At 40.3% G+C, this 21,180-nt stretch overlaps 1 protein-coding gene across 2 annotated transcripts in view; it reads right to left on the minus strand.

Moving 5' to 3' along the window:
* Nucleotides 1-21,180, minus strand: part of plxna2 (plexin A2) — a 93,015-nt gene that overhangs the window by 46,673 nt on the left and 25,162 nt on the right. For both annotated transcript variants that reach the window (XM_034200993.1, XM_034200994.1), the window contains exons 4-8: nt 17,618-17,752; nt 10,036-10,136; nt 3,870-3,993; nt 2,557-2,710; nt 655-751 (exon numbers count right to left, since the gene is read on the minus strand). In XM_034200993.1, coding sequence (XP_034056884.1) covers nt 655-751; nt 2,557-2,710; nt 3,870-3,993; nt 10,036-10,136; nt 17,618-17,752 — 611 coding nt within the window. The remainder of the gene's footprint in view (nt 1-654; nt 752-2,556; nt 2,711-3,869; nt 3,994-10,035; nt 10,137-17,617; nt 17,753-21,180) is intronic.

Genomic DNA, 21,180 nt, shown 5'->3' on the forward strand with positions numbered 1-21,180 from the left:
TATATTGGCAAGACAAAACAGAAGAGCATTTAAATAAAGTACTCTTCAATTTACATTACTTTATTTGCCCTCAAGGCACTGGAGCAAGGCTAAAAATCTAAATCTAATATCTTAAAACAAACAAACTCTGGCAGGGCCATTTGGGACCAAATCAAGTCAGGAAAGAGATCTGTGAGTCTACTTCTTATCTATTCAGGGCTCCTCTGGGACTGCTGGCCTACAGCAAAGCACACTGTGCGTCTACAGTTGTAAATATGTATAAGGTATATTGCATGAAAAGAGCCTTAAGAAGCCTGTCTATTTGTACTATCAATAAATGAAAAAGCCCCAAAAAAGAACCCTTAAAAAATATATATCTGCTTTGGGTTTAATACAAATAAATATCACTGGGTTGCACTGTAGTTATCTGTATTTAAAGCTGTAAGCAATCCGCCAACTGACTGCCAGTTTAAGCAAAGTCGAAACAAACAGGCCATGGCAAATGCATCATGTTGATTTAAATGAAACCTGACAGATAAATTGAACTGAGAGGTTATCTAACAGCCCGATCTTAAGTGGAGTTGTGAGCATCAGTACATCATTGCCCTAAATGAAGTCGTGCTCTCCCATCTATTGAACGAATCAGAGCGTGGAGGGGGTGGCAGCTGGACTCACGTTTGATGGGTGCTGCAGTTGTAGAACTTCACCTCCGTGCTGGCGACCATTCGACCCGTCTCCTTTGAGTTTAGACGGAGCTCTACGCCGGCCCAGTCTGAGGGAGGAGGAGAATAATAAGTGAAAAGGCCGAATGAGGGATTTAATAATATGCAAGCGTCAATGACAGAGAGAGAGAGACAACAGTGTGAAAGAGGAACAGAGACAGACAAAAAAGGAAGGGTGAAGGAACAAAAATAAGGAGCGAGAAAAGGAGGTCAAAATGAGAAGAAATGTTAATACTTTTATCACACTTTTGTAAAGAGCCACCTGGTGTCTGCGTCTCTGCAAGGGCACATTGCTGTTGTCGTGAGAAAACCTTCAGTCATAAACTTCAATTGGAGGATTACTGTATATGCTCTGAGAAAATTCCACTGCTCCTTGGTACTTATCAAACTCTTAGGATAAACACAAATGCAAGGTGGTCCATTTCCATTTTTTTTGGATGAATGTGGCATATGATGATGGTTACATATTGTAACCCTAGTTCTATAAGCACAGGAAGAACCCTCTACCAAGGATAGCTATGCCGCTAACTGAAGAGGATGTTCACATAGGCCCAGGGCCGCCCCTGGCCAACTTGGGGCCCCAAGCGACATTGTGAGATGAGCCCCCCCCCCCCCCCCCCACCGACAGGAGTAAAAAAAAAAGTTTTTGGAAACAAAGTAGGCTACTTTGCAAATATAATTCCTGTTTATTATTATTATCAACACAGTTACTTTTTTATGCAGTGAGGTAAATGGTAAATGTGCATGTATGTCGTTCAGTATGCGTTTACAGGTACGTCTGCATTTCCTGCCAAATACTAGCCTCAAAAAGATTACAATATAATTAATGCAAATAAACTACTTCTACTACTACTAATAATCATAATCAATTCAATAATATAAATACTATATTATTGTATTGTAATATAGTTGTAATAGTCAAAACAAAACATGCTTATGACATGCTCAAAAACTGATATTTCTTAAATCTGTATTCAAATGTAGTTCCCTCTGTCAGCAATGTATCAACAACTACACACACATTTCTATCAGTATTTCTCTGTGTTGTGGTTGACATGATGATGACTGTTAAGAGTTAAGGGGAGAGGCTGAGCATCACCATGAAATGTGCAAATTGACATAAAAATGAATAAAAGGGGAAAAAATGCTCCATGTGTTTTAGGCTGTAAACTTTAACTGTTATGTAAGCCAACTAGACAGACAGTGTATCACTCTTCCTCCTGTACATTAGCAGATAAAAGGCATAACATACTTGAATGAATGTTAAATAAAGAATGCTGGAAATAACATGCATCTCCATTAGCCTATATGCTATGCAGAGACTGCCTTCTTCATGTCGTGAATTACAGCTGATGTTTTAATATGGCAATTGGCAATTTGAATACAACATTCGCAAGTTGTACATTTGACTCATACAATAACCCACCTTCGAGTGATGCTCTAGTTTCTTCATGGTTTGTTTTTTTCCCCTCTTGCTTGCGCTGGACTGAAACTGTCTTTTCACCGACATCTCTTCACCTGCACTAGTGGCGGTATCAAAGCCGTGATTGGTCAGATGTTGATTCATTGCAACGGTGTCGGGTTACAGACGTGCTCCCCTTGTCACCTCTCTCTCTCACTCTTGCGGGGTGTGTGCGGAGAACTGCGCACAGCAGCTGAGGCCCTCTGGGCGGGGCCCCCTGCGCAAGGCGGGGCCCCATGCAGCCTGCGTGATTGGCCTGTAGGGAGGGGCGGCCCTGCATAGGCCTATGCCTTATGCATACTGTGAGGCTGTTGCATGCATTCGGGTAGGCTCTTCTTGATTGGCCGGATACATTTATGAAATGCAAATTCAGTGGGTAAATGTTTGTCTCACCTTGTCCTTCTGGTATCCGAGGGACCTCCTTCCCAGCCGGGGATAGACACATAACCCTGTTCCCGTTGACATGACCCTCCACTCCAGCCTGCTCTCCGAAGGAACAGGTGATCCCAGCAGAAAGGTCTGGAACATTATTCACCTCCAGCAGAAGCTAAAAGAAAAAGGGAGGGATATAATGTAATGTTCTGAACTTAGTGAATACTGTGGCAGGGCTTTGGCATTAAAGTATAATTATTCGTTGGAAAAGTAGTTTTTTCGTTTTCTTGCTGCTCTTATCTTTTCTGTCTGTTAAATATGAAGCTGTAGCCAGGAGATGGTTGGCTTATCTTAGCTCCCTTTTTTCGAAAAGTTCTATAAACATAGAGATACTGCTTTTTCTTTCACCTTTTTGCTTTTTTCAAAGGCAACAAACTCTTCCTATCAGCACCTCTTTAAATGACTAATTAACAAGTTCAATCTTGTTGTTGTATAATCCCTACGAAGGCCAAATTGTAAAACCGATAAAATGGATTCAAGGAAGTTACTGCTCCTGGCTTAGAAATAGTCTTGGCACAACACTAGCTTGTAAAAGCATATTCTGTTGTTTTTACCCTTGTGCTTTTCTACGAATTAAACCAACAAGATATGAGACGTTAATTAGTGAGCTGAAGAAGTGCTGCTAGGCACGGTTTGTTATGTTTGGACAGAGTCAGGCTAACTGCCTCTTTGTGCAAAGCTAAGCTAACCAGCTGTGGGCTCTATCAGCACTTTTAAGAGACAGATACAGAAGTGCTATTAATCATCTTACTCTCGGCAAGAAAGAAGGAATGTGTATTTCCCAAAATGTTGAACTATTCCCTTGAGATAATCCTCAACTCCTACTGTACTTCACTCCTTTGTGCTCCTGGCTACTGTAAAACAAACAGTTGAATTAAGCTTTTAAGAAATGTAATCAACCTGTTGGCGGATACATCACAGATGCAGACGCAGCGGCTCACTGCCACAAAAACAACTCCCACCCTTTTTTTCATTTTTTTCCCTCACATTTATCCTTCATGTCAATTCTCGAGGCCTCGCCATTGTGGACTGGATAATTTAATTGGAGAGGCACGACGGTGTGTCCCCGGTCGGGGTATTCAAATGTTGTTATGCATGTGTTCAAACCAAAATAAATACAGTTGGTGTCCTACAGGAGAAACACCCTCTCACAAAACTAATCTTGGCTTCTAGTATTTTCTTACTATACATGTGGCTGTACAAGGCTACTCTCAGTGATTGCTCATAAACATTGTGAGTGGAGTGACAGATTGGTGGATGATAAGCAGACTCACAGGTACACTATGTGCTGACACAGCAATGCTGTCGGGGTGAGCGATGACCTTCACACAGCGACCAATGTCGGTGGCGAAACGGAAAGCCTCCTCCGCCCTCAAACACCGATCCCTCCTCGAGCACCTGTAGACCAAGCGGGACTCATAATTACAATTGTAAAACATAGTGCAGCAAGTTTAATTATGAATTATGCAAATGCTGATACTTTTTGGCCTGCCGCCTCGAAATGGCATGTTGATTCTTCTTTGTTCCAAACTGAAGTATCTCAAGCACAACTGAGTATATTGCCATTCAAGTTTGTGCATTTATTCATGGTGCCCAGAGGATGAATCCTTCCGAGTGACTAGTGATCCTTGAAAAGAGCAGTTGGGAGTTCAGGGCCTTGCTTAAGGACACCTCAGCAGTGCCCAGGATGCGAACTGAAAAGTTTTTCCCAAAGAGTCCATTAGGGCTGAAACTGTGTGAGTTGGAATAATTGTATTGTAACACTAATTCTATAAAGAGTGACAGACATCTACGAGTCAACGCTCCGTATTTTGGTCCGATCGGGACTCCAACTGCGCCCCCTTGGTTTCCAAGCCCTACAGACTGAGCTACTGCCCCCCAAATATTAGTAAAATGTCTGATCAACTATTGCATTGAATGTCATTACATCTGGAGATTCATCCTCTTGGTGACTTTTCATCTAGCACCAAAAGTCAAACATTGAGTTCCATCACATTATAACATATGGACAAATCCCAGGTATAGGTTTAAAATAATGTTAAAGCTGTTTAATGTTTGTTTTAATAGTTTGTTGTTTTATGCATGTTAAGATTTGTGTTTGTTGGTTATCTTCTTTGCATGGCTTTTAGTCAGCTGCATTTTCAAATCGTTCCCTTTACATTTTTACTGTGGTTTTCTGCAGAGCACATTACACTGGTTGCAACAGTAGAATAAGCTTCAGCTCCTAGATAGCAACAGGCAATTAAAAGTAAGAATTGAAAGGGTCTGCACCAAAGTGCGACCCTAGAATAATCATGTAAGAGAGGAGTACAAAGATAGATTTAAAGTTATGCCAAGGGGAAGGGATTTTGAATACTTTTACAAATGTATCCAGTTCCTGAAATGGGGGTTTGTTGTTGAGATCGTTTTTAATGCGGTTGTTTTGATACAGATTTATTTGAATGAGTTACATAGGTCTCTGCAGGCTCAGAAAGTAATAAAAGAACAAGAGTCTCCTAGCTGCAGAGTTAAATCGCAGTGCCAAACTCAGAGAGTATTTGGCGGCACACCATCATTTATTTCTTTTAAATGCGTAATGCGCACAGCGAGGGTTGATAGTACTTAATACACTCTCAGCTGCTGCTGAGGGGGTGGCACCTCCTGAGAGAGCTCAAAGAGCGCGGAGGCCTCTGCTGTAATTACAACACAATAAAATGGCGTAATGGAAACGCGGTGACAGCTGTTCCTGGCTCCGCTCCTTGAGGCGGACCGGAGCCACAGGAGTATAGACAGTCACCTCCTGACCGCTCATCAACTGAAGTGCCTGGAAAAAAGTGCACCTTTTATCTCAGTCTATCTTTCATTGCCTTTTATTTGCCTCTTTTATTTGCGGCATTTTGTCTGATGGAGCCATTTGTTCCCTTTGCCATGAGGCTTTTGTCCCCCCCCCCCACACACACTTTGTAGGATAGGTGCTTTGGTGCACCGCATCAGGGGTGGGAAAGTGAGATCCTGAAAGAGGTCTACATGACACACTGAGAGTCATTCAGAGGCTAGAAAAAGACCCCAATCAGGATTTAGTAGACAGAAAATAAAGTAGCCTCATTCTGCAATGTGAGGGATCATGACTCACTGCGGGTTACTTGAAGAAACAGCAGCCTATCTATTCCCTGATAAGTGTGAGGCATTCATTTAAATAAACAGTGTAATGGGACTTGCCGACAAAGTCAGTACTCTGGGGAAAAAAGGAAAAAACAACTGTTTAATGAGGTAATTTGGATTAAGACAACACTTTGTATTTTCTTTCTCTCACTTTGCTGCAGATTTGATAACACTGAGAGCTACAATTTTAATAAAGCTGATCATCCAACCCAGTCTCATGGCATTTCGTGTTCACCAACACGATTTTTAATCTATTGATTCGTGTTCACCAACACGATTTCCCCCTTTTTCTCGTGTTGCACAGCACGATTTTAAAAGCAATGTATTTCTACTGGTAATGACGCTCATGGAAGCACGGTATTCGTTTGTGTCGGCTGCCCTTAAAGGCAATGTGAGCGTCTATTCTCATTGGATAACGGAGAATTGTACACCCGGAAGTAAGTATTCCACTTACTGTCGATTGATTTTACAGTGATATCTGCACTACTCATCGACTAAAAAACACCAGATTATCCTTGTTAATTACACAACATTGATTGGTTTAAATTGTGTGCAATGCTTTTGTATTTTTCCCCTTCGATTCGGAGAAACAAATATTTTTTCGGAGTAAAGGATAGCAGAAGACACTACACTACCCAGAATCCCCAGCTATCGTTTGGACAACACCATGTGCTCTGTTTGACAAACCCCGTGATAGTCCTCAAGCTCTGTGATTGGAGAGTGTGCTCCGAGGGTTACGCCGAGCCTCGAACAGCACTTGAAATGGGATGGAACCACGGCAGACTGTCCAAAACTGGATTTGAACGGGTCCACCGCGTCCCCACCTCCCCCACCCCGTCCCCAGAACTACACATGCTGGTTATTCTGTTTCGCAACATGTTCTCTATCTATGGCACGTCTCTACTGGGAGTTGTAGTTTTAAAAGACGTTTTCGTATTTCCCATAATAAGAAGTTGCCAGTATTAAACTGTGTACATCCCTGGAGGTTTAGAGGATAGGAAACACTCACATTTAAAACATATAATTAATAAATGGGTGAAAATTGCTTGTGCCCATAATGGGCAGCATTAATACACACATGCCAGCTAAGGTCAGAAGAGCTTTATTTAACAGCTGGTCTTATGTGTGTGACCCCTGTTGTTAATTGATAACATTACATTACATTACATTACATTAATTGATAAGCCTGAAACATGCACTTGTCAAGGTTCAGAGGCAAATATGGCAGTAGCCATCGATCAGCTTAAGATAAGAAGATATACTTTATTGATCCCAAGTTGGAACATTTGCGTTACATCAGCATGTGTAACAGTTGTAAATATGCAGTGGTGTTTATTTGTAAATCATTTAGTATAATCACACACATTCTGTGTTTTATATTTAACAATTCTGTGTTCTTTATTTATTGATTGTTCAATACCTGACAAGGCCGGAGATGAAATATCTACATACATCTTATAAGAGTATAATACATTATGTATAATATCAGTTAAATAAGTACTTCAACATAGTTAACATTGCTGGAGGTATGCACAAATATTGATAGATGTCTTGTAATGCACTATTGAGGAACCTGCGACCCAAGTTTTTCATTCAATGCATAACTACACCATTCTTTCACACACACATACGGGTTTTGGGCCGAGGGTGACACCGTACTTCCGGTATCCGCCATTTCACACGAGGTGCAAGTAGAATATCATAGTCTATTGCCTTAATCAATATCTAGTCAACTCTAAAATACCACATATATGCAATGGCATGATAATATTATTGTGACAAGTGGGGTATTCACCTGGTGTTTCCAGAAATTAGACATAGATGCAGCCAAAATCGACAAAGGCCACTTTCGAGGGTCGTTTTTCCATACATCTGCAGGCAGTCTGTAAGGGCAATCCGACAACCCACACAGCTCTAGTTTACGCTGGTAACGACCTAGAGCACACCCCTCAAGTCCAGAGATGTAATCCGAAGACATGCAGTGATTTCTTCGGTCGTTAATTCGGAAAAAAAACCTAGTGCGCTCTGCCTGGCAACGTTAGCTAGCTGTTTATATTTGCACCTCTAGGATATTTGCACCTCCAGGAAAATGGCGTATTTATATATATATATGGCGTGCGTTGCATTGTGGGTAGCTCGTGACATCACTGTGTGTGAAAGAATAGTTGTGTCGGCCTATATGATATGTCAATAAACCTTAGAAAATCTTGAAATCTTGAAAGGGATGTGCAAAATAGTCATTATATACAGTCTTTAATTAACTATTAGTAGAGAATAACGAGTAATGAATATACTTTATAGGGATCCTATTCATATCTAATAATACAAATAATGAAATTCAATAACATGCTTTAACCACTAGGTGTCCCTTTATATCAGCTGTGCACCTTTATGGTGTAAATACAGCCTATCTACCAATTGGATCAAATATAAAAGTCAGCCGAATTAGTGTTGATACTGCAAGGAGACGTATTGTGTGAAAATAAATGTAAGATGTTGCTTAATGGCTGATATATTTATGATCCACGTCACGTTTTCAGTTCCTCATGTTTGTCTAGAAGTCTTCTCATCAGGGCTCTATAAATACAGAACTACGGCAGATATGTAATATTTAATGCAGCCGAACCGTGTATTACAATGCCGTTATGTGATGAATTTCAAAGAGAAAAGCAAGCACACTCGGAATAAAGTATTATTATTATTTTTTTAAATGTTTTCGGTCTGTTTCCGGTATTTGTTAATGACGATGTGCTGTGAGATGTGAGACTGGAATTGCACAGGGGAAAATAACGTAGGCTATCTTTAGATGCGGATTTTGTTAAACTAATATGTTTGCGCTGTGGACCAACACTATACATTGACGGGGAAGGGGGTGGGGGAGGGGGGTAGCAATAAAGATAACACCATTAAACAGTTACACAACATAACAGAAATAATATCGATAGCAGCGTCCCTAGCAACCACCTTGGTAACAATGAAAACGTTCTATGGATGCAATTTCCTGAAGTAATCTTCGTAATAACTAGCTAACTAAAGATCATGTACATCCACTGCACACATAATCTCAAATAACAACTCATATTTCTCGCATCAAATGACATCAAAACGCATTTTAATGGCCAAACTAACTTTAAAATAGGCATTTTCCACCGAGAATAAAACGAAGTTCGGCCATGTTTTTTTTTTTCTGCAGGGAGAAATTTGAAGATCACGTGACGTCAAACAGAGCACATGGTGTTGTCCAAACGATAGCTGGGGATTCTGGGTAGTGTAGTGTCTTCTGCCATCCTTTACTCCGAAAAAATATTTGTTTCTCCGAATCGAAGGGGAAAAATACAAAAGCATTGCACACAATTTAAACCAATCAATGTTGTGTAATTAACAAGGATAATCTGGTGTTTTTTAGTCGATGAGTAGTGCAGATATCACTGTAAAATCAATCGACAGTAAGGGGAATACTTACTTCCGGGTGTACAATTCTCCGTTATCCAATGAGAATGGACGCTCACATTGTCTTTAAGGGCAGCCGACACAAACGAATGCCGTGCTTCCATGAGCGTCATTACCAGTAGAAATACATTGCTTTTAAAAAATCGTGCTGTGCAACACGAAAAAAAGGGGAAAATCGTGTTGGTGAACACGTATCAATAGATTAAAAATCGTGTTGGTGAACACGAAATGCCATGAGACTCGGTTGGATCATCATCAAGATAGGGCTCGTTGAAATGTACAGTAGACGTCATATGATGAGACGGGTAAATCCCTGGCTGAGGTCAGCTTCAAATGCGGCGGCTTTTTCAGAAACACAGCGTTTTAATCTCCGAATTCCCTTTGCTCCATATTGAGGTTTTATGCAAGCTAACCTGGGGGTCAGATAATTAAGATGGAAAGGATAAGCCTGCTCCATGCGGTCCAAAATATTCCCCGGGGACGGGTGTGTAGAGGTGCAGTTTGTATACCCGCTGTGATTTACAGGCTAATCCCTCTTTAGCCATTAACACTCCTGCCTGACAGACAATCAAATCTGGTCGGCATGCAGTTTTTTGCTGTCGTGAATGGCGTTATTTATGAGGGATCACTCTGTCCAACAACCGCTTCCTGGTTCTCAGTTTGTCCCGCCAGATGTTGATAGCGGTGAACCCCAGGGATCTCTGTTGTATTAAACCACACAAATCTCATGCCAACATGCCTAGCCTTTTTTTATAGCTTTCCACGAGCTGTATGGTAATCATTAATGTTGTGGTTTCAATCCCTGGGCTGTGTTTATGAGCATGGGAGAAGATAAAGAAGGACACTCACATGTTGTACAAGACACACCAGCCACAATGGGGGTCACCGGAGCTCAGGCACTCAGCACATGTCCCGTATTGCTCACACGCCTCCACAGGAATCTGAGCCACCTAAACCAGAGGGAGGACAAGGAGGGTTAAAATGGGGAATTGCCCAGGCTATGGAATGACATAAAGAGAGCATAACAATGGCACTGGTTTCCTTGCTTAACATTTGAACAACATGTTAGCATGTTAACATGTTAGCGGTTTGGAAAATACTGAATGTGCTCTTTCAAAGATACAGAAGTGCACGTGGTAACAGAGGCCCAAGTGTATGACAGTGTATGGTAAGATGTTTGACCTCCTCGAAGATAAGCATGACACGCTGTTATAGGCATATCTATGTGACAATGTTTAACATGATGATTAAACATTGTCACACTGAGATAGGCATATGACAAGCATGATCATTTCTGATGTGGGCCTCAGTTATCTTGAACAAAGAATACTGCTTTGAACCAGTATCCCTCCATCTTGTGACTGTGAAACACCCTCTCTTGTATGTAAGCAAGTGAAGGACGCTGTTCGGGAATTAATCGTACCATTGCTTTATGGTGACTACCTCCATTCTACAAGAATGATAAGTACACTACAGACATCCTGATTATTGAAACTCAAGCCGGTGTCAAGTTATATTTTTCTAACATTATCTATTTTGCATCTGTAAAGTTGTGGACATTCTTCCATAAAAGACATTGTGAGTTAACATCACACCCAGGAAGGGATTTCAATTCAGAAAGTAAAGCCCAATATGATCCTTTACTTTTTTTGCACAATCAATATAAAAATTACAATGTCTATTTTTATATCTTCTTATCAAATTTGTCTTCACTTTATCATTTACTCAAGACACACACGATGAGAGGAGAGAACAGGTGTGACTAGGCACATATATTGTACATCTTCCAACCACTAAGGGATATAAGCAATTTGGCTTTTCACAAATCTCTATACAGTAGATCTGTTGAATGGATCTCAATATAGAATTGCAACGAGCATGTATGTAGCTATCTGAATTAAACATAGGTAGTTAGTCAGTAGGTAGATTTTAACTCACTTTCCAGCCACATTCAAGCATGTGTTGTAGTCACCAGTTGCCACTTTGTTCTAGCTCAGCTCTGAACCAAATAAAAAAATCTTATTTGTCAACTATTCTCATTAATAATTGCAGTCAATTTCAAACAAACCTGTCCAATCGTTCAGATTCCAGCTATTTCAATGGGAGGTTTTGCTGCTATTGATTTATATTGATGTAACCTGAATTCTATGTTGTTTTTTTACTGTTGTTTTAATGAATTAAGGCATTTGAAAATGTCACCTAGCTAGGGCTCTGGGAATTAGAACTTTTTTAATCATTTATTTACAAAACAATTACTAGCAAACTGAATTAATAATAGACAAATATAATAAAAAAGACACAGTTATATTCTGAAAAGAGATCAGATAAACATCTAAATCAGAAGACAATCTAGCAAGCCTATTTCATTTGTATGTAACATGGAATTTCACCAAAAAGACATCTAATCAAATGCACAATCCTGTAGATGAAGTACATAATCACTTGCTTTGTTTGACCTTCCCATGTTTAATACTATGCAAAGGACGTCTGATTTTAAACGCTAATTTTATGTTAATGTTATTCCATTGCTGATTAAAGTTCTAAATTCCTTTTGTGACAAAACTCAAAAGTGTCTGCGATGGACTGGAAATAAGGTCAATGAAGGCATACAGCCAAAACTGTCTGATGAAATAATAAGCAGTTCTGATGAGGAGGGACCAGAGCCCATTTCCTCATGTTGTCTCTCTTGCAAAATATGGAAGCAAAATCACAGCTCACTCTTTTTCATTTGTTTACTTCTTGCTGCTGACACAAATGTGCAACTTGCAGCATTGTGGTTCTGCCCACATGACACATTTCCAGATTTTCTTTTATCCTCAGATGTCAAACAGAACATGAAATGACTCCACAACTTTTTGAAAAGCATTTTTGCAGCAATGTTCCTATTACTTAACTTTTCTTTTAAACGTTTGATAAAGAACGTTCTTGCACTGCTAAACCATGACGATTTCTGGAACAGCAATTACTCTGACGGCCCAGTATAGGTTTATGCTGCTATTTTTCACACACAAGAGCGCACACAAACATAAAGACATAGTCAAAGTGACAGATAGACAGCCATACACTTTACGACTGCTGCCTGAATGTCTGGCAAAGTATTAACTCTCCATTAGCTGCTGCGCGAGGCACCACCTCTGCATACAAAACCAGGTCTGGAGCCGCAGCCTGAGCCCGGTTATTTTATACTTTGTTATTATTCAAGGTCTGGACGTATGATGCAAGCAATTTCTTGATGTAGGCAATCACAAATTAAGAGTGGATTATGGATTAGAGTGTCTCCGCTGCTCCTGATAGCGTAAGTGGGTGCTCTCTCAGGTCTGTGTTGGCAAAATGGATTATCTGCTGCTCCCTATGAAATAACTTTCTCTCTTTTTCCTGCAGTTCAGAACCCATTCAGTGCATCCCATTAGCAAAATGATTTTGCAGCGCAGGAGGGGCTGAGGTTCTAAGTCCATGTCTGACGCAGTGGGAGTAATCCATGAATTGTTGTGGACCTAAATGTACAAAGTCGGTCTGTGGCCGTTAGGCAGCGTGACCTTTGAAAGAGGAGAGCTATGGATCTTCTGCTTTCTGCTGCCCGGCGGAGAATCAACTGTGAGGCTCTAGCTGCACATCAGGGCTGATTTGTTTAGTGGATCCGACCAGAGTGGGAATGCACGGTGTTGAATCCAAATAAGACCCAAAGACATGACCTTAGTTTTATATCCACAACGTCTGGAAAGCATTGCAGCTCAGTATGTGAATCACTTACATTGTATAGTACTCACATAGGTTAAAGATTATATTTTGGTATTTTCCTGTTATTGGATAGTGACAGTAAAAGTGTAGAATTGAGGGTGGACAGAGGAGTGAAGCATGAAACAAATGTTTCCGGTTCAAATCAACTATGCTCTTATATGCGTCTTAATCACTATACTTTGTAGACTTTAATAAAACACTAACATCCTGTAGCCACAAAACTTGATTGGAATTAATTCCTCCTTAACAAGGGTAGTATTTAAAATCACATAGCCTTTATAGAACACTATGTTCTTCAAGCCCTGGACCATCGCAGGTTACATTTCACCAGCAAAACCGTATTTTGTCCAAACGACAGAGGACATTACAGCTAAAAGGTTTTTTCAAATGAGATTAAATGAATCACTGATTAACTTCAAATATCAAGTGTTGCAGTAGATTCTTGTTTATCTTCTTTAAGAAAGCAAATTATTATTACAGTCAACATTGAATGTATCTCTTTCAAATGTTCTGCGCAGTCGGGAATTGATAGAGGTATTTCATGGTGATTTAAGGTTGTAGCAAAATTGAAGGATTGTTTTTAGTTCATACACTACTGTCACAATGAGTTTCTCTTCTGACTGTAATGGTTACACTACCATGTTTATACACACTTGCGTAAGTGAATTAAGCCTTCATCCTCAATGAATGCACACTGTACTGCAGAGTCCTCATAAATCATTTATCATCAGTAGTATTTCTCATCAAGCTTCTGTTTATTTTGTCTTCTGAGATAATTGATCATCATTTAAAGCAAACACAAAACCATAAAAAGCCTCTGCTCAGGCGAGGTTAAATCGCTTTTTTTCAGTATTGTATGATTGCGTCCGTCTTTCCAGCTCTGGGAATTACGTATCTTTTCACAACATGTGGGATGCCCTCACACTAATGCTGGACCTTATCATCTTATCAGTTGCTATCTTTTTAATGCTTTCATCCGGATTAACTGGAACTTTATGAATGCCTTCAGATAAGCATGCAGGCTTTTAGACTACTTGACTTACTGTCCTTCTATATCCATTCACCTCATTTGGTTATCTGGTCATATACAGGATGTTGTGCTTTTAGATTTATTTGTGTCTTTATTCTATTTTCATTTCCTGAAATTAATAGAATAATCACTTCTTGATCACATTAACTCATGAATTAAAGTGTTTTGTGATGCAAACAACATATTACATCTTTATATAGACATTTTATTTATTGGGATAAACCCCTTGAGATGCACCATCTTGTTTTCAAGGGGGTCCCGACAATAGCAACAACTTACAGACATACATAAACAAAAAGACAAAATGCAAAACATGACACACAAGACAAACCACATACAGTCTGTTAAGTGAAATTCAAGCAATGCATACAATCATTACAATTTGAGACAATCAAGCAAATCAGTTTCATCAATATCAGTTTCATTAATAACAAGTACCGACCAGTTGAAAGTGAGATAACAATGCATGTTTAAATAAACCCAATGATGCAAGAGATCTAATAGCAGCAGGTAAAGTATTCCAGTCTGTTGGGGCTTTGAACATGAACGCTCTTCTGCCAATCCGTTTTTTTGCAGAGGGGACAGAGAAATAAATCTGAACAGAATGTCTAACTTGATGAATTGGTGAGTAGGGTACATACAATACTGCTTTAAATAATAATATAATAATAATACCAACTGTATCATACTGTATATCACCGATTAAATGTAATTCCTCATACTTTTAGTGTCTTGTTAGTTTTTGTTGCTTTGACTAACAGCGCACAAAATCCTAAAAACTAAGGTCACATAAAAACATTTTTCATAATTTGTCTTTACTATATAATTACACATTAAGCATTACTTACTGTATTATCAAAACGATATATTATTTATGATCCATTTTATTGAAAGTAACTTTACATAGCATGTGAGTTAAGTCTGTTAAGCTGTGATTCGCAACTATGGGCATGTGTACCCAAGAGGCACTTCAGGAGTTGCCAAAGGGGAAATGCAAATTTAGTAGCTGGTTTTGAAGAATATATTAAAGAGGCCCTATTATGCTCATTTTCAGGTTCATATGTGTACTTTGTTCCTCTACTGTGACATGTCGACATGCTTTAATGTTCAAAAAGCTCTTTATTTTTCTCATACTGCCTGTGCTGCAGCACCTCTTTTCACCCTGTCTGAAACCAGAGCCCGGTCTGCTCTGATTGGTTAGCTGGATGGCTTTGTTGTGATGGCTCAACCACTTACAGATGTCCCCCCCCCCCCTTAGCCTATCAGGTAAAATGTGTTGGAGCCCTAGCCAATAGAAGCGCCAGTCATAGTGATGTAATCAATCAAAGGAGTCCAATCGAGGCGTTTCTGGCGGGAGGTGAGTGTGATCTAACCAGCCGACTGCACAGGACACACTTCCCACAAACTCGGGTCAAAAAACACCTGAATATCATCATTCATCATATCCAGTAAGCAAGCAAGCTTAGTTGAAATAAATAGTTAAAAGGGATGATGAATGGTTGTTGGGTCCATTGTCTGTAATTCAATGTATACCTGACTGAACCTAATTAATAGTGTTCTACAACATCCAGTTTTAAATCTATACAAGTGAGCACATTGGGAACATGACGGATGGTGTTGGTAAACGGGTGCATGAGCTCATCTGATAGAGCTGCGGAGGTACGTCAGATTAAAAGAGATTGAATAGCACACTCGCATACAGGTGAGAGAGGGAGGACATACCGACAGAGGTAGAGAAACACAGAAGGGGATGAGGATATCACTTTTTCAGATTGCCCTAAAATACCCTGCAGCATTTTCTCCCCTTTAAGGTTTAAAGCCATCAATTGTGTGTTTGGATACTGAGCATTTCTATTCTTAGAAATGATCAAACCTAAAGGCACACAGTGAGGAAGAAAAAAGATTAATTTTTTTTTCCATATGAATAATGGCTCCCAAATGATATTTTGGTATGGACACAGGCACATACTGTATATCCACACAGAAACACACAGACACACTGATTCCTCTCCTCACTCTTCATCATCATGCTAACCCTGCGTGTTTCACTCAGACAGAGAGGCTCATTGTTATTCCACAAGGGTCGGCTGATCTCAGCCAAATCTGTCTGTGCCTCGCTTCTCATTCTACATCATTCCTGTATTGTTTGGCTCTCAGGAATCAGAAAATCTCTCATCTCTGGGATCTACTAGAAATGTGGGAAGTCTGTGATTGAAGCCCTCTCCCCGGGGGATCCCTTACCCCTAGCTGCGGGAAAGTCTGCAGGGAAAGCTGAGCAAAGATGGAGAGGGAGACAAAAAGGAGGAAAGCTTTACCCTGCTCCAAACTCCTGAGGGCTATAAAGCCAAATCTGTTCTAATATTGAGAGAAAAAGCCTGGCCAAGCTGTGTTTGGTTATTATATGTCACTGGAGGCATAGTGAAGAGAGTAGTCTGCTATCTCCTTGAAGGAAGCATGTGTCTCTACTTGAACGACCAGAGCTCATCAATAAGTGATGTTCTGTCTCCTCCAATCTATCACACAGAAGGAAGAGCCGCCTTGATTTGTTCTAGAAGACAGTACCCGACGCAATACTGTCTCTATTCTTTCGCTCTTCAGATGACATCCCTTGTTTTATCAAACTCAAAGCTTTTATACGTTTTCGGCCTGTTTTTCAAATTCCCAGAAAAGGCTTTTTGGAGCTACTCGGAAACAAATGACAGATCTGCAATTGTCCCGATGCCCTTATCCCATCTGACTCTGGCTCAATACATTCCAGCAGTCAGAAGACAACTGAGAGCAGTGATAGGGGCTTTTTTTTTTGGCCGCACTGACACCTAATCCCATTTCACAGTGCAGCTGCGCCAAAATAAGCACTTGATGGGAGTTGAAAGTGATTACCACTGTTCACTCTTATCTCCAATGAGTGCAGAGAATATCGTCATACAACAACAACAACAACAACAACAACAACAACAACAACTGCTCGCCTCTGTGATGCCGGGCCAACTGAGGAGCAGGCGAGGGGGGATACAGCCACGCAGAAAAAAGCCGCTAATGGTTTTCTATGGCGTGTGTGTGGTGTACAAAAGAAGCATGCACTGTAAGGCGATTCGCATGGATAAGTAATTAGAACAGTGGTCCATCCCCTCACACACTGACTGCATATTTAACAATCCCTAGACATACAGCTTGTGAATGTTTGGGAGTTGCCACATTGGATTTTGGGGATAAATCATAATCATCTGGTAGGATTCCAAGTAAATAGCATTCATTTATAATTTAATGTTTTTGATTTAAAACAGTTTTACTGGTAATTTCTTGTCTGTACGCGATAATAAGGATAACTGAAATGCTAGTAACTATGCAGAAAAAAAACATACTTTTTGCAAAGTCCTGATAAACTGGATTGAATCCAATCCTCAGAAAATGGGGATTAAATGTATTGTTTCATTGACACGATGGCAAAGTATTCCCATGCTGCATCTTTTTCATACCGAGTAAAAAAAACTGCTAAAGCTGCAAATACAGTATTTCGCTCAAGGACGTGTCAGCTTGGCGAGCGCTTGCTGTCACGAGGGCAATGAACTCGCAGGCTTCTAGCTGAAGACCGTCTCGCTTCATCTCCCTGCCGTTTAGCGTTTCTCCTGACAGCAAGAGGCAAAAATGAGGGCGTATCCTTACCTGATTGTCAGACATGACATAGAGAGAGTTCCTGTCAAGGGAGAAGGCCATGTCCCGGAGGATGGGGCTGCTATCCTTCATCACGCTGACTGTCTCGTAAAGCACTCCTCCCTCCAGAGGACCGTCCACTCTGATCTGCAGAGACACAGAGAAATACAGAGATGAAGACACAGTGAGTGTCTGACTGCATCACACTTCTGTACTTATATGTAGTGTCCACTGTATATCAATTTGTATGCCTAGTACGCTTCCTTTACATCAGCATGCAAGCTCCCACTGTCCTTTTAAAACAATGGTGTGATGAGAAAATATTATTTAAAAGTCAGCTTTTTAAGAAATTAGATAAACAGCATGTTCATATGTCAACCCACAGACATGATCATTGATTTCCGAAGACATCCCCATACATGAAGTCGTATCCATCAAGAATCAGACAGTGGAATCTTACAAATAACTCGGGACAATTATTGACTCAAAATTGAACTTTGAAGCAAATTGTGAAGCCGTATGCCAGCGTTTGTGTTGTTTGAGAAAACTGTCCCATTTCAACATTGACGAAATCATGATGGTCATGTTTTATTGTGCTTTTGTTAAGGCCATTCTGTCTTTTTCTCTAGTGTTTGGTAACCTATCTTTAAAGGGCAGAATCTCTCAGTCAGATCGTAAAGCGGTCTAGCAGACTAATAGGTGAGTCACAGCTAAACCTGGAGACCCTGTACCTCGGACGTTTACCGCGGTTATCCAGCTCTATGTTAACGGATGACTCCCGCCCTCTGCACAATGAATGCCAGCTTCTTTCTTCAAGCCTGAGGTTAGTATAGGTCCATAGGTGTCGAACAAAACGGTATAAAAACAGCTTTGTTCCAGCATCCATCGCACAAATTAAGTGCCTATTTATTTATTTATTTACTTGATTGTTTCATGTAAATGCTAGTGGTGTTTAAATTTGATGGACCACGGGTTACTCTTTTTATAGATGTGCCTTGTCATAATTGATCCCTTGTCTTTTAACTGCAAACCAAATATACTTACGGATACTAATTAAATAACCTGAACCTGGTCATGGTTTGATGCCTGATCTAATTAAATGAGTATTGTTTGTTTTCATGCTTAAAATGTGTCAGAAATGTATAAGAAACCATAACTATTTTCACTTAAGGGGCTAGTTGCATTTTAGTATATTGTGACGAATACATTTTTGAAATATTCATTTAAATGTAACCATTGTACCAGTGTACAAAATGTCCTCCTCTTGTACACTTGTGTTCAGTCAAAATTAACTGAAATCCAATCATGACAAATCAGTTGTGAATACTCTACTGTATATAAATCAATTAAGACACTAGATTATAAACCCAGAGGCTGCTTATGTGAAATGACAGCTTGTTCATTTCTGAAGTAACTCACTGATTCTTAATGGAAGCAAAAAGTGAGCAGTAGAGAAATCTCTTCATTACTCATTTATGTCACCTAGAAAAGGTACGTTCATTGTAGATGGAGAAGAGGACACAGAAAACATATGCTGCTCCTCATTCAGTTGCGAATCAGATCCTTACCCTGAGGTAACGTTACCCAGTAGAGTTTGGAAATGTGTTCAGTGAGCTCAGCCTTAATTTGACTTTAGAATGACTTTCAGGCAGCAATCTTATCTTTTGGGGCTTATTAAATGCAAGCATGGAAAAACAGATGCCCACTGGTGAAGGGCTTTCAATTCTCTATACTCCCACCTCTGTCTACAAACAAGATGTGCTGTTGCAGTGAAGGAAACAAATAAGCCGAGCTGTCTTACTAACAAGTGGCTTACTGATGTCGGAGCTGTCGAGATGCAGCCTTGTAAGGATGTGTTTGTTAAGATGTAAAGTGGTGAGTGAGCTGAAAAACCCTCTATTACTGCTGATATAAACTACATGTTGGTAATACAACTGAAAAGAAACCCCTTTTTTGTCTGATTTATATTGCGTAACCATTGCTCTGTGTCTTTTTCACCAAAAAGACTAGGCAATGACCTTAAAAAATGTTATTTCACAAAAAATATATTTATTTGCAATCATGGCTCCAATCTTTCACAATTGGTGCCGGAATGATGTGAATTGCATCATACAGAGATGATAACTTGACACTTGAAATATAAGTCAGAAATGTGAAATAAGAGAAAAGTCTGAGAAACTCAGGGTAGCTGGAAAATCCTTATTAGCTATGCAAACCCAGGTTGAAGCGTTATTTAAATTCCAGGGAGATTGGATCATTAACCATGTGATGCAATTACAGTGAAGCTGAATTAATTTCTCAATCATAATAATTGAAATAAATGCAAGATGATGAGGATTTGGAGCTGAGAATGGTGGAAGTGTTGCGATACGTCTGCAGTGCGATTACGCCCGTCTTCCCTGCACGCATCCCGACGCGTGGACCCAGGCGACCTTGCCACCACAATCAAATTTGACTACAAAATATTTTTGAATGCGTGCCAGCTCTGGCTCCGCACATGGTGGCAGAGTCTCAGCAGTCTCTCAATGGGGACAGTCAATCAATACAAACTGATTACATGATTGGATCCCATGGGCACCAAAACTTAATCTATCAATCAACGCCTACACCTTCCAGACAGCTGTGCCTCTCCATCCGTCCGCCAAAGATGAAGAAGGGAGGGAACAATATGTGCAAACGTGTGTGTGTGTGTGTGTGTGGTGTGTGTGGTGGTGTGTGTGTGGTGTGTGGTGTGTGTGTGTGTGTGTGTGTGGTGTGTGTGTGTGGTGTGTGTGGTGTGGTGTGTGTGTGTGTGTGTGTGTGTGTGTGTGTGTGTGTGTGTGTGTGTGTGTTATGTGGGTGGGAGGGTACATACTGTGGGGTACAGAGAAGAGAGCAACGTCTCCCAAATACAAAATAATGAACACAATAGCGACATGATTTTTGCCTGTTGATTCTAGATCATTTGAGGCAACTGTGTCTCTCGCTGGTTATTACCTCGACACCATGCAAAATCCCATTCTTTAAATAGTTATTTCATATACAGATTTGTCTCCGAGCTAAGCTTCTTTCTCTATGCTCATTGTCTGGTGTCTTTCTCTTGCCCTGTCTCCTCTTTTGCCTTCTTCTTCTCCTCCTCCTCCTCCTCCTCCTCCTCCTCCTCCTCATCATATTCCTCCTCTTACAGCACCACTATCCCATGCAGTAATGGAGCCAGTTTACATTATTGTTTCCCACACTCTGTATTTCATAAATAGCAGAGATAGAAACCAGAGCATGCAAGCGTTTTTGTGATGAAACCATGTTTTAAAAAACAAAAACAATCCAGTCTGGAGAAGCTTTGAGCTCTTTGTGTTTTTAGTTGGGGGGTAATGAAGTTGACTGAGGGCCAGGGGTTCAGGAATGAGCTCGGACTGATACTGACCCATCGTGACCGTTCCGTGGTGTTTGATTTCAGCGGATTTAAAAGTGTTGTTATAATTTAAAACAGGGCTGACCAGGCAGCAGCCCTCTGGGAGTACAACAGGTCCTCAATCTCTCCTTAAGCCCCACAGCTCTATAATGAGAGTAAGGCGGGTTTAATTGGTTTTATAATG

Source organism: Gymnodraco acuticeps, unplaced genomic scaffold (genome assembly GCF_902827175.1).
Source record: "Gymnodraco acuticeps unplaced genomic scaffold, fGymAcu1.1, whole genome shotgun sequence".
Taxonomy (NCBI): Eukaryota; Metazoa; Chordata; class Actinopteri; order Perciformes; family Bathydraconidae; genus Gymnodraco; species Gymnodraco acuticeps.